This window comes from Pantherophis guttatus, chromosome 3, assembly GCF_059756535.1.
Source record: "Pantherophis guttatus breed Tessera chromosome 3, ASM5975653v1, whole genome shotgun sequence".
NCBI classification, from domain to species: Eukaryota; Metazoa; Chordata; class Lepidosauria; order Squamata; family Colubridae; genus Pantherophis; species Pantherophis guttatus.
In genome coordinates this window covers 160,732,048-160,747,132 of record NC_142065.1, presented here as the reverse complement: position 1 = coordinate 160,747,132, position 15,085 = coordinate 160,732,048, and the positions used below count along the sequence as shown (strand labels likewise).

At 35.6% G+C, this 15,085-nt stretch overlaps 1 protein-coding gene across 2 annotated transcripts in view; it reads left to right on the top strand.

The window, feature by feature from the left end:
- The window catches only part of LOC117672607 (cadherin-7), a 133,271-nt gene that overhangs the window by 60,824 nt on the left and 57,362 nt on the right, over positions 1-15,085 (top strand). For both annotated transcript variants that reach the window (XM_034429388.2, XM_034429387.3), the window contains exon 3: positions 13,581-13,875. In XM_034429388.2, coding sequence (XP_034285279.1) covers positions 13,581-13,875 — 295 coding nt within the window. The remainder of the gene's footprint in view (positions 1-13,580; positions 13,876-15,085) is intronic.

Here is a 15,085-nt window from a genome sequence, read left to right as displayed (position 1 = left end):
ACTAGTTCAGCTCACACAATAATAATAGTGTTACATGTGCCATATAGCTGGCACCATTTACCACCTATGTAGCTGCATTTAAGTTTTTGAATGCTGTTCAAGTGCAACCACAAGTAGAGCACTTTACAGTAAGTGAGAAGTTAAAAAGGTTTGGGTAATAGTGAGCAGGGTCTCCTGGTCCAGAAAGGGGTGCAACTGATGCACCACCTAAGATGTACAAAGGCTCTCCTAACCACAGTTACTGCTGTTCCTCAAGCAGGAGTTGTGAGTCTAGGAGGAGCTGCAGATTGTGCAGCAGTTCTGTCTGGACAATGTTACACCATACAGAATGAGAGATGGAAGAATCTTGTCTCCAGAGGGTCCAAATATCCACAGCAATTCAATTCTGCTTGCGTAGAGTCCTATCCCATTTCATCCTATCCAGACCTGAACAGTCTCCAGACTGGTATAGGACATCCACAGCATCACTCAGGAGTAGATATATAGAGCTGGATGTCACAAGTGATGATATTTCACCCCAAACCAATGGATTACCTTGCTCAGTGACCTCATGTAGATATTAAATAGGAGAGGATGGAGAACAAAGCCCCACAAACTAGGGTCATGGGATGGACCTCTCCCCCCTCATCAACACCAACCAGAAATGATAGCGGAAGAAAGAGGATAACCAGCACACCAAAGTGCTCCTCACCCACATATCTCAAAGTCCTCCCAGAAAGATACCATGATCAATGCTATTGAATGTCACTAAGAGGTCAAGAAGAGACAGGATGGATGTACTTTCTCCATCCCAATCCCACCAGAGTCAACCATGAGTGTGATCAATGCTGTCTCAGCCCCAAACCCTGGCCTGAACCCTGACTAAAAGTGGTCTAGGTAAACCACTTCATCCAGGGTCCTCTGTGATCGCCATGCAACCATTTTGTCCACCACCTTCCCGAAAAAGGGCAGATTGTCAAATGGATAAAAACTGTCCAGCTTGGTTGGGTTGAGTGATGGTCCTTTGAGGAGGGAGTGCACCACCACTTCCTTAAGAGCTGGTGGAACTATTGCCTCTTTCAAGGAGGAGTTAATTACCACCCAGGACCATGTCAGGAGGAGCCTAGATCTAAAACACAAGTGACTGAATTAGCGGCTCAGAAGGCATTGAGTACTTCAAGTTCCACAGGCTTCTGTTGATGCCCACATCCAGATCTTCATTCATTTCCCTGGTTGTTATTTCCAGCTTATTTTCTAGGATCTTCATTTTTTTCCCTCAGTTTGTTTAACATCTTCAATTATTTGTATTGCAGATTCTTCTAATCTTTTATTCATTTTGTCTTCTATATTTGCAAATCTTTCAGCCAGTAAAGTTGTTACTGATTTTATATTCTTTCTCCATTTCTCAACATTATTTGTAACATCCCTGGTGTAATGCAGTTTAGTGATCCTTTTCTCACTTTTCTCACTGCTTCTCTGATAATAGCCATCCCCCCCTCTCTCTCCCTCCTTCCCTCCCTCCCTCCCTCCCTTTATTGAATTTGTTCAACAAGGGAAAGTAACTGCCAAAAGAGAGCTCTTCTCCTGTTTTTTCTTCTTCTTTTCCCTTTCTCCATCTTTTTAATTTATTAATCCTAACTGACGTGTTCTGCAATCTTTGCTCAGAGTCAATGCTTAACGCATTGTAAGCCGCCCTGAGTCTCCGGAGAAGGGCGGCATGTAAATCAAATTAAAAAAAAACAACAAACCAGTTCCTTGATTTTTTTTTTTTTTTTGTTTATAAAAATCCCCCAATCATTTCACTTGGAAGACCTGAACAGTATACTTAATATTTAAAATAAGCAATATCCAAATTTAGACAAAACTATTAATCATTTTAAATTTTCTTAGTCCAGTTCTTCCAATTCCAAGCTTTTTGTTGTAGATTATTTTTTAATCCTTGTATTTATGTCTTTTGCTTTATTCACACTCTGTATCAAAGGAACACTTACCAGGAGGTGTAATTTCTCAGCTGCTCCATAGATCTCTGTAGCTTTTATTTGGTTATAATACAAATGCATTTTAGAAAGTGGTATTAGATCAGTTCCGGTCTAATCTGTTGAGGCTGGAACATGATCCTTCTTTCTTGGCTTCTGGTGCTCTTTCTTTGAATCACCTGTAGGGTTTCTGCAAGCTTCCTCACAGGAAATTGTCTTCCAAACTGCATATGGACACTCTCTTTTGCTTCTTCTTATCCAGAGAAGCTATGCTCATTGCCTGGTCGTGTTCTCCACTTCAGCAACATGCCGGCTCTTTGAGGATACATCAAATCTTCTCCTGGAAAACATATGATGACAATGGTCTTGAAGGTGATACAGATGTGAAATTAAGGGGGAAAATAGCTGCTTATGTAATTTGAACAGGTTACACAGACCTTCTGAGTCACTATTCTTTTCAGCCCTTTTTATTTTACACGCTGCTTGCTTTATTTTTTTGAGACTAGTATGGAAAATTTCTGTTCTTCTCAATGTTTTATTTCTAAATTTAGTTTTATAGTTTTAATAAAACTTCAAATCTCAATTGAGATTTTTCAGTCATGAAGCAGACTGATGCAGTTGTGTCCAATCATTCACATTCTGATTCATATCCTAAATCAGTTGTCAGATTGTATCTCAGATATTTTGGGCAATATAAAACAAACACACAATTGTATGTGTGTTTGTGGGGGTTGGGGTGTTAATTGTAGAACAGTGATAGATACTTAGTCCAATATTACTGAAAGGTAAATCTAAAGAATAATATTACAATTTAGAGAAAGTTAATATTTTTGGAATACATTTATGCTGAATAATACAAGTGGCCATAAGAACCTAAGCACTTAAAATAAATAATGAATAATGCTAATGTCTTTGGAATAACCCCCTTCGTTCTGTCTTATTTCTGATTTTGTTTTCCTCTTTATCAATAATCAGTCAATATTCTTCTGACAAATGGACACACTCTGACCTCACTGATTATATTCCCTTGTCTCTTCCTTCACTTCATCAAATGTGATGTCCAGTGATACATCATCACTGATGTATCCAGACATACATCATCACAATCAATTCACTAAAATCCAGACCAATCCTTGCAATTATTTCCATCCTGAATCATGTCCATATAATTTGCTGGCTATGGAAAGTTGTCTGAATAAGAGACTGTGGGCTCAGAATTAATTACACCCTAGAAGGACTATTAAAAGTGTGTATAGCAAAAACATAGAGAGGAGCTGATCTGAATCCTGTTGTAATGGACAATGACATCTGAAATAAGAACCTCATAAGAAGACTTTGATTAGTAGAAGCAAGTAGCACCATTTTTGGAAAAAGAGAGAAGCAAATCTCATCTTTTACTGCTTGTGACGCTTTCACATATGCTATATAAATGTAAACCTCATGGCTAATTCCTCCTTCCAGGATGATTCTATTTATTAGATTAAGTATACCCAACCTTTTGTTTCTTCAGTTCCATATAGGGAAGATATGTTCATCAGTTTTGTGAGCTTGTAAAAGTGGCTATATTCTGTTTTATAATGTTCATTTCCCAATTCCCAATAAATACCTTCAGAATAATAAATGTTCTTCAGTGCTCAAACCATTTATTTTCCTCCTCCTATTTTTCTAGTTGTTTTCTTTAAAAAATGCCCCTTCTAATATTCTAAATAGGTTTATCTGCTGTAAGTCATCCATCACTTTTGTAAAACTTTACAGATTGCTTTATGACAAAAAAAAAAAAAAAAAGTGGTATGAAAGTAACCAATATTTATAAAGACCAGAAGGGAAGATGTTTTTCTAACACTGTATGTCAAAAAAGTTTCTTACAGAATTCTCTAAGTGGATGCTGATTATGCTAATTGGATAATCTAGAATTTCAATTTTAAGACATGTGAAAGCTGAAAATACCTGTCCTAATCTATTTATATCATTATAGAGTAATACACACACTGAGAGATAGTATATGTGTGTATGTGTGTGTGTGGGGGGTGTATCTAAACTATGACAATTATGAAAATTGCTGAGAAAATATGAAGCTGACTCATTTCAACATATTTTGATAATACATTGTTCCCTTGTCATGTCCTTTTATTTTCCTCTTCTTGTTACTAAAACAGGCAAAAATAGTATTTGCAAAACTCTTCAGAGTATTTTTTACAGCAGTGGGAACATAGCTAATTTTGTAATGAGCCAACCCATGGTAATTGTAAAACAAAACAACAAAAAATGGATCAATGTTTTTAAGCACAGAACTGTGCTTTTTAAAAGAACTTTTACTGAAAACCCAGAGAATATAGTCCTAAAATTATGTTAGAAGTGCTAGCCTTTGGAGATCAAACTAAACTATAATATTTTTAGTTCTCTGAGTAGCAATTATTCATTAAAGTGTTATACACTAATTGCTATCATAAGTGCACAGAAAGCAAATACAGTAATTTAAGTCATGACTATAAATCAGTAATGCAGATGTGAAACAGGAACCCCCTTAGTTAACATGGGATTTTTTAAATCTATGTTTTATTTCTCAAATAAACTAAGTTCTTCAAATGATCCCAATTCAAAGATGTGCTGGCTGTAGAAAATTTAAGATGAGGTATAAGTAATTTCTAGTGACAGAAATTCTCTTTTGCTACTGGGATGCACTTTATTGGCTGACTCAGTTTCCCAAAAGATATCGTTAGAGAAGTCAAGTAATAAAAAAAAAAGTTAGGAAAAATAAGGATCCATTAAACTCTCTTCCAGATCATGAATCATCCATCATTCAGTGCTGGCACTGAATTAACTGAATCTAAAGGTATCTCTAACTAAAGTAACCATGAATCTAAATGATTTTTTTTTATTAAAAAAAGAAAATGTGCCATGACATCATTATTTACAGGTGTAATGGAATGTGGGAATAACCTTGGGAAGTAGGGAAAAGATTTGCAGTCCAGACAATGGTTTAATAAACAAAATTTGAGTCTGAAAGAAAAGCATTTCAGAAGGGACCCTCCCTAGTTTTCAGGAGAGTAAAAGTGAGGGGATAATTTCAGACTTGCAAGGTTCTGTTAATGTAAACTTTCAGTAAAGGTAGAGTTACAGGTAGTATCCTGACTATGCTTATTGTGTTTTTGGCTGGTCAACAATAAGTTCCTGATCCACCATTTGGCTTAAACTCTTACATGAAAATACATAAACTCTTACAATAAAATCGCTTGAGATTACTGTGGTTTTGTATGAGATCATACAATGGTGTCTGACAAGAAATCCCCAAAATACCTATTTTGGAAATAGGCAGATCAAATTATCTAATATGAAAATATTAATAGTACTCCTCCATGATGTGGAGCCTTGAAGATGGCTTAGACTAGCATCTTGTAGATACAGTGGCAGAACCATGGATAACTTTAGGAACAACTTCACAAGTTCTGTGGCTCAGCTGAAACTTTTGACACCTTTCCTAAGCCAAATTATACCTGAAAACCTTAAAATGATAATTCTCTGGTCTGAACAGTTAGTCAGCTCCTTCTATGTGCATTGACTTTGATGGGTGAATATTATAGTTGAAAGAAAGCATCTGATGGACCTCAGGTTCCATATGATAACCTGTTTTGGGTTATCATATGGAAATGATAATGGCTCTTTGCATTGAGTCTGGATCTAGCTTATCATCTAACTGATTTGCACTGTGCATTTTCTTGATCCTGTGATGGAATGTGCACCTGGAGAAGCAGTGGAGGTGAGTCTTGGCAGCATAGAGCTTTCCCAAGGAGGAGACAATGCATTCCAGAGAGAAGCTCACATTAAGAGACTTTTCAGTCCTGAGCTGGATGGGAGAGGAAGAAATTTAGAGAAGCCACACTCTAGAATCTCTTAGGATATATCTAATAGGTCAGAATCTTATAGTTTTAGTTTGGCAAGGTTCTGTCCATTAGGTATAAGGGATAAGGGTTCAATTAGATGTCACTATGTCATCTTTAGGCTTTGGCCTGACAATCCAGATGGTAATCTTTCTTCTCTGTCAGAGTCTTTTTTTTCCTGTTCATATCCATCCTTCTAATTACATTATATCATATAAGGCAGAGAAGGAGAAAAATAATTTAAAATGAGACCAGGGATATCAGTATATTAAAGATGAAGTAGCAGAACATTATGAGAGTGTTATTATTCTTTGCTTTTTTTTGTCCATGGTTATGAAGAAAAAAGTTGCAGACAGAATTTTAAAGAATGAATGCATGGAAGAGTTCAAACATAAACAATTCAATGTTAATAAAATCAATATTAAGAATCAAATATCATAGAGTTAGAGTTAGGGAGGGATATAGAGGTTGTCTAGAATTCAGGTGGTTTGCATCCAGGCAGGCAGGCAGGCAAATATATGCTGCCAGGTGGAGGAGAGCACAAGTAGACAATTTCTGAGAGTCATTAAGGTAAGTTTCCCTCACCTGTGCAGTCTCTCTGCGCTGGCCACTTGCACCCTGGCCACCTGACCCCTGTTGCATTTCCCTTGTACCCTTGCAGATCCTTCCTGACTCTTGCCTTCCTTGCACATGCCTGCACACCCTCCCTGTCCTTTTCAGTGTCTTCCTTGCATGCTCTTCCCTGCCTGTCTGAATGCAAGCCACCTCGTTACGCACGGTCACTCATGCCCTCGTCACCTCCCGTCTGGACTATTGTAACGCTCTCTACATGGGGCTCCCCTTGAGGAGCACTCGGAGGCTCCAACTGGCGCAGAGTGCGGCCGCGCGGGTGGTGATGGGAGCGACGTGGCGCTCCCATGTAATGCCTCTCCTGCGCGAGCTGCACTGGCTCCCGGTGGTCTTCCGAGTGCGCTTCAAGGTTTTGGTCATCACCTTTAGAGCGCTCCATGGCTTAGGACCTGGTTATCTACGGGACCGCCTGCTACCACCAATAGCCTCCCACCGACCAGTACGCTCCCATAGAGAGGGGCTCCTCCGGGTGCCGTCGGCCAAACAATGTCGACTGGCGGCCCCCAGGGGGAGAGCCTTCTCTGTGGGGGCACCTACTATCTGGAACGAGCTCCCCCCCGAGATACGGAGGATTCCGGATCTGCGTACCTTCCGTCGCACGCTGAAGACGTTCCTATTCCAGCAAGCCGGCCTGACCTAAACTTCTCCTCTTTTAAATGGGAATTTTAAATTTGGTTTTAAATTATTGGGGTTTTAAATATGGTTCAGCCAAATTTATCTAACTTGTTTTATTTCTATTTTAAATTTTGTATTTATATGTTTTATTTCATGGCTGTTCACCGCCCTGAGTCCTTCGGGAGTAGGGCGGTATACAAATCTAATAAACAAACAAACAAACAAACCTGGTACTTTCAGCTTTCTGCTTCATTATCTGCTGACGTGACAGAAGCCAGCAGGAAGTTGCCTTGCCTAACAACCATGGGATTTGATAACTGGGACTGCAGGGATTGCTGTCACTAACCAATATGATTGGGCTTTATGGCCATATCACTTGGTCATAGCAATTTGAATCCCAATTCCCATCATAAGTCAATTGTATCTTGTATTGTCTTCTTTCTACTTCCCATCATTTATTTATTTCTTTTCAGCATTTTAGAGCTTTCTGAATATATCCAAGCTGGCTAATTTATTTTTTTTCTTTTTTTTTTTAAATTTTAGTTTTTTTATTTTTTCCAATATAAACATACATATTTCATGGACAGTACATTGATTGTGTCAGGTCTTTTTTATACAATGTTAACAATAATAATATAAATAGTATGTAGAATTCTAATCTTCCAACTTCAAACAATACAAGTTTCATTTCATGTTCCTTTTACATTTTCTCTTTAATTCATCTAAGCATAAATAACATTTCTTCACATTCTGTGTTTATTATCCCTTAGTAAACGTTGTCATTCAATATTTTAAAAATCACTTATTATTCCACCATAACATCAATATTCCAAATATAAAATATATAGGATTACAAATAACACCAATTATTAACAATATTCAATCCATCATGGGAGTATATCTCCAAGTCCCCACCATTTCTAATCCTTAATATTTTAAATTCACAATATCTTTTAACACACTGTTAGTATTAATACTTCAGTTAAATTGTCTAGTCTTAAATTACCATCTACTAACCTGAAGCTTATTGGGGTTTTGGGGTTTTCCCATTTTCTCATTATCCATCAGCTCTTAGTCTTTCTAAAATTCCATCGTTTATTGATTTTTTGGTCAATCTTTTATCTCTCTCTCTTAGAATCTTGTATCTCTTTTTAATTTTTTTGTGTCTACTAAACTTTCTCTTCAGGGTGCCTTTTGCCACTTTCTGCTCTTTTTTTGAACACCCATCCACAAAACTTCCTTTTGTTTTTGTTTTTTAAAGGAGTTTTTCTCTCTTCTCTCTGTACCATTATAAATTATGATGTTATGTATTTGTCTTTTACTTATTGGTCTCTTCTCCTCTTTGTTCCTAACTTCTTGCTTTTCATTTTTATTCTCCCCTTCCCCTGCTTTTTCTAGTTTCTCATCTACTTCTTCAATATCATGTTCCTCTTTTTCCTTTTTAACATGCACAATATTTCTTCATACATCTCTAGATCCATTTTATAGTGATTTAATACAGCTTATAAAAAGTTATTTCTATTATTCCAATATCTAAATATTTAAGAAACTTCTATTTAATCAAGTTACATCAATCCCATAGTTATACCTTCAAAGCCCCACATTTTATTTCATAATAGTTTACATCCTTATAGTTCCCCAATTGTCCATATTTTAAAGTCTTATTTCCTTCTTCTCTCTTTTCTTCTGACCTTTTCTTCTTTTGCCTCTTAGAATATTCTATTACATAACATTAATAGTCCAAGTCTAAATTTGTCCAGGTTAGTCCTCTAAATTCTTCCAGTCTTTCCAATCCATAATCCAATAATCAATTTTAGTAAGATTTAGTTATTTGCTAATTAGTTCCTTTTATAACTTTTCAAAAGGAGCCCCGCGAAAATCCAGCTGGTAACCGCTGCCAGGAGACCCTTTGGGGTCACAGCCATCTTGTAGGGATGGTGAAGGATGGAGAGGTGCTTCACTGACCATGAGGAATCCGCAAATTCCTTGTTAAGACCGAAGCAAGCTCTCCCTGAATGGCAGCAGGCATGGCCCTGAAACCAAGATTGTGCAGGAGCTGTGTATGGATAGAACATTGAAATTGGGTGAGATATTTACCAACTTTTATTTTAAGGACTTGCAATAACAAAAAAATTATGAAAAGAAAACTCCTAAGCTTAAATAGCAGAGAATTGACACTCAAAGGGGAAAAAAAGGCAGAAATGAGAAGCCAAAAAAAAAAAAAAAACCCCAAGAGAAGCTATAAAGCTAGAGCTATAAAGAGAAGATATAAAACACAGATAGTGTGAAAAAAGCCCAAATATTGAATTTATTTTTTCTTGTTTTTGTGGGAATATTTCAATTCTCAGGACCTCATTTCATAAAACTTCCCTTCCAAGTCAGACAGACAGATTGACAGATAAATTCTAATTACAATAATAAAATCCAATACAGGCTAAAAGAAAGGAAGAAGAGAAAGAATAGAAAGTGCAAAAGAGAAAGAAAAATGCAATATAAAAGAATCTAGTAAAGAGAGAAATGAAATATATAAAGAAGTGACTTTCAAGCTTTATCACTACATATATAAACAAGTTTTGTAATACTTCACTCACTTTTTATGGCCAATTATCTCTTCATCTCATATCCAATCTCTGATCTACAGACAAATCCATAAAGCATCAACTTTTTAGCCCTAATGTCAGCAGAAATTCCTTTAAGGGTTACCAAAAATGATAATATATCTTATTTTAACCTTGATCAAATAAGCCAACTTTATATTCCTTCCTTTTTCTTCTACTAGTCTTAATCTTTAATCCATTCAAGTTATGTTTTAGAATTTGATTATTTTCATTTCTTTGTCTGTTTTCATAAGTTTGTTCAAAGCTTTAACAAGCCTCTTTTGTAATTCCAATATAAAAATATATCCAGATCACTCTCAGTTTATTATTTTTATTTCCTTTTGAGTTTTCAAATATCAGTCAGTTTATTCTATATGCCCAATGAACCATTCCTTTCCATTTCATTCCCACAGCCCATCATTTGCAGATTCATTTCTATCTTTGAAATAAATCTTATTCATCATCTGCTATTTCTTCTGTAATGTCTTTTGAACATGCTGTATCCATAGAAGCAAATATTATTATTGACACTGTTGATACTAAATTCCGATTGAATTGTTCAAAAGTGTCCTTTAATATTTTCAATATTTTGTATTGATTTATGTCTTAGTTAATTAGGTGTTAATCAGTTTTTTAAATTATTTTTCTTCTTTAATTAAAATCTATAGTTCCCTCTACAATCCACTTTTTAAAATTGCTTATTTTATTTTGTCTTGCAAAAATCCAAACAAATCTACTTCTCATGAGAAGAATTCTTTATAATTAACTACAAAATCTTATTACAAATTTATCTATATCTGTAATCCATTTCTAATATTATTGTTTTATTTAGCTTTTTTGCTGTTTATTTCATTTAAAAAAATTTAAATAAACTTTTGATTAAAATTTTGTTTCATTAAGAACTGAAGGAAAACTCAGCTGGCGTTTTCATACTTGTCAATTCAAAGGTCTTTATAAAATTGAAAGCATTAACAAGCAATTTCCAAACTTGCTTAGAAAAGATGGTTTGTAAAGTTTTCAGAGGCACTGATTGACTTTTGAGCAAGTTTTCTGTTGTCTCCCAGAGCTCAGAATTGCTGCCTTGGGGTTTCAGTACAAGGAGCAACTGTTTGGAGTGCACGTTGGCAATCTTCTGTCCTCTTTTTCTCTGGAGAAGGTTCCAAAGAGCCAATTTACTCCCTGGCTCTTTGGAACTTTCTTATTGGCTCCACTTTTCATATAGCTGTCTTCAGTCTGCCACTTCTTCCTCTGAAAGTCAGAACTTCCCATCCTATCTGATCATTTTTATCCTTCAGTATTACAAGCCACTATATCTGGCCTACCTTCCTTCGGTGTTCATCAAAAACTGTGTTGATAAAGTCTAGTATGCAGGCTACAATGTTCTTTATTCTTTCTGCTCTGTATTTTACAATTTCATAGAGACAGTGATGACTTTCTTCAATGTACAGTTCTTCAACCAATTCCTTCTTATTTCTGGGGATTAAGTCTAGGGTATTAGACTCTCTTGTTCTTTCTTCTACCCTTTGACAAATACACTTATTTTAATCCCTTTAATAGAATATTCCTGCCCATAGTAAGTATTTAATCATTATTTAAATTGTAAACTATATTTTGTGTTTCACATGTTTTTCCATGAAGCACGACTGTTTTTGTGTATGTGCACATATGTGCACATACATATCTCTCTCTCCCTCCCTCTCTCTGTCTCTCTCTGTGTGTGTGTTTGTGTGTTTGTATATCTATACATGAATACATGAGTATTCATTATATATATATATACATATATTATACCATACATACATACATATATGGAAAAAGTTGCATAAAGTTTTTTTTCCAGATTGATATAATCTAGGAATTGTGGATTTCAATTCTTACTAGAAAACCCATGACCTATTGAGTTATCCTTTCAGAGATGCTGCTTTGCCTAAAAAGATAAACAGAATAATCATAGGGGAAGGGACAAAAAAGCAGTGGGATTGGGAACGATTTTTTGACTTCTGACATCATCCCCATTGCGATTGCAACTGACTATGGTGGCATTTGCAATAACCACAAGTTTGCAAATACTACTTATCCGAGGATATTTGAAATCTCACTTCAACAGGATTAATGGATCCCAGATTTAATTTAATTTAATTTAATTTAATTTAATTTAATTTAATTTAATTTAATTTAATTTAATTTAATTTAATTTAATTTAATTTAATTATTTAATTTAATTTAATTTATTTATTTATTTATTTATCAACAAGTACAAGGAAACAAGTAACAGTATAGACATAGACATGGACACATGAAAAAAAATGGCACAAATAACTAGAAATAAATAAGCAAAACATAGCCATAAACACATAAAATTAGTACATTTAAATGGGAACAGTGGGACAGGAACGATAGGCACGCTGGCGCACTTATGCATGCCTCTTTAGGGACCTCTTAAAAACATGAAAGGTCCACGGTAGACAGTTTAAGGTAAAAGGTATGGGGATTAGAGAGACTAACAACAGGATCAGGTAGAGTGTTCCAGACATTTACTACTCTATTGCAGAAGCGATATTTCCTACAATCAAGATTAGAGCGAATTACATTGAGTTTGAATCTATTGGTAGCCCTTGTGTTATTGTGGTTGAAATTAAAATACTCATTTACAGGTAGGACGTTTTGGTAAATAATCTTATGAACTAAGCTTAGGTCGGAACGTAGACAGCATAGTTCAAGGCTATCGAGGCCTAAAATTTCAAGCCTGGTGGTATAGGGAATTTTATTTCGAGCAGAGGATTTGAGTACTCTTCTAGTAAAATATCTCTGGACCCTCTCTAATGTATTGATGTCTGAAATACAGTGAGGGTTCCAGGCAGGTGAGCAGTATTCAAGTATAGGTCTGGCAAAAGTTTTGTATGCTCTAGTTTGAAGTATAGCATTACCAGAGAGAAAACTTCGTAAAATAAGATTGACAACTCTTAATGTCTTTTTTGCAATGATGTTATAGTGAGCTCTGGGGCTTAGATCTTTTGAAATTTTGTACATAATTATTTGACTTAGCATATTTGATGAACCAAACTTCAAAAATCTTAATTGAAGGTTACAAACAGCCTAACATACGGAAAGTTGTTTGTACTTACAGAGTGTGCCCTCAAAAGCTTGGTCTTTTGATGGGAGTGGCATATTAGGATTAAACCTGTGACGGATTTGGAGAAGACATCACAATGAAACTTGATGAAGTAGATTAGCAATCATATAGCTACTATCTCTACCTAAATACAGTGATAACATTTATTTCATGCTTACAGTTTATAAATGCTGCCTTTATAAAATAAAAATATTTAATGATGTCAGGATGAACTATTTCGGCTTCCTGTTCAGTTCTGTGATCTTTCAAAATGGAAATAGACATACTTCCTATTAATAAACCACTGTAATAAATATAAAGGAGGATGGAGACTATATGCTGATTCATTGTTTTATTTTTTTCATGACTTGGAGAAACCTAAATATTTAACGTTTTAGGTAGCAAGCAGGTACATTGATCCCCAAAGGAACGCAAAGCACAGGTTGCGTTTCTTCAAAGGATTTCAGCTGGCTTTATCAGGATTACTCTTGAGTAAATCGCATTAGATTACCAAGGCTTGTCAAATCAACTGTGTTCTCAGAAAAAGCTTAATCAGACATGACAGCTTTTGAAAATAAGATTGGGTATGACATGGGACTGCCTGACAAAGGGGAGTTAGTTGAAAGCTTCCTATCATTTGTCACATGCTGTGCACATTCAACATTTTGTCTTAATTTTCCAAGAACAAACAATTTCATATACTAAGGCATGACATGCAGATTATTTTTAAACATATATTCATATCGCCAACTGTCTTGTACGTTAATCTCATCTCTCATCAATTTTTTACCAGCTTCACTCTGATGTTGATAAAGGAGACGGCTCCATCAAATACATCTTGTCAGGAGAGGGGGCAAGTTCCATTTTCATTATTGATGAGAACACGGGGGACATTCATGCTACAAAGAGGCTTGATCGGGAAGAGCAGGCCTACTACACCCTCCGTGCACAAGCACTAGATAGACTGACAAATAAACCCGTGGAGCCCGAGTCGGAATTCGTCATTAAGATTCAGGACATCAATGACAATGAGCCTAAATTTCTGGATGGTCCTTACACTGCTGGAGTTCCTGAAATGTCTCCTGTGGGTAAGTACATATGGCTTACAATGTTTGTTTTGTTCCAAATTATTATTTATTACGTTGATACCCAAAAGAATCTTACGATCCAAACATTGAACAACAAAAGCTCTGTTATTCCAAATTTACAACTGAGCTAAACTGAGAATTTTGAGTTAGCTGTTTCAAAAATAAAGCAGTGATCCAGACAAATCAAATGTTTTATGAAACTGGAAAGATATTTACTAATGTTTTTTAGAAACTGCATTCTAGAAAGTTTGATTTAATGCAGCAACCTAAAAACTTCCAAGCTTTGCCAAACTCTTAATTTAAGATTACATAGACTGCTGATGTGTACGTCTAACTCAGCTGTCTCCTTCATCAGCAAAACTTTCTATTTTTCCCAAATGAAGAGGCTAATTAAGGGCAGCACAGCTGACAGACCAGTGTCTTTCTAAATCTGAGTTTGAAAATGACACTCTTTTTTCTGGAAACCATCATGCTCAGCTTAGAATTAAACAAACACCTTTTGTGTGAAACCTCCTGTTTTGTCTCTGCTTCTGAAAAAGTAGAAATTTGGGCAATGAAAGGGAGGGACAAAAGAAAAGTGCTTAAAAGATAATTGAATCACTGGGTCCTTCCAGATGATTTAGACTCCCAGAATCTACTGCCATTGACCTGTGATTGATAGGAATTGAAATCCAAAATAATGGAGGACAGCAGGTCACCTTTGTCCCCTCTAGGACTTCACAGCATGATCAATAGTTTCAGTTGTGAGCAGCAATAAAAGAAATATTGATGCTAGTCTACCATCTCTTAGAAAGAATAATTGATTCCCTTTCATACTAATAAATTCTTAGAATTTTACTTCATCTCAAGCGATATGCTGTTAAATAGAAATGCCAAAGCCGAATATCTTTAGATACATGGCCTTTTCAAAATCATTTCTACTGTAGAAAATAACAGCGCTTTCTTGCACCTATTCTTACATTTAGTACGGGTTCTCATACAAGATATTTGTATCTAATGTCAGTAGTTATATTTCTAAAGGCAACTCTCAGAAAAAATTAAGGTAGGCTCTTTGTTGGTAAATTAAATTAGTGGAAATATATGAAGGAATATTTTCTGCTGTGGTTTTTGGCCAAAAACCTCAGTATACAACCACAAATGCTTTTTGAGTTTTCTCAGTGAGACCAAACCCAAACACATTTAACATTAAGTTACCTTTATTGCAGTTTAC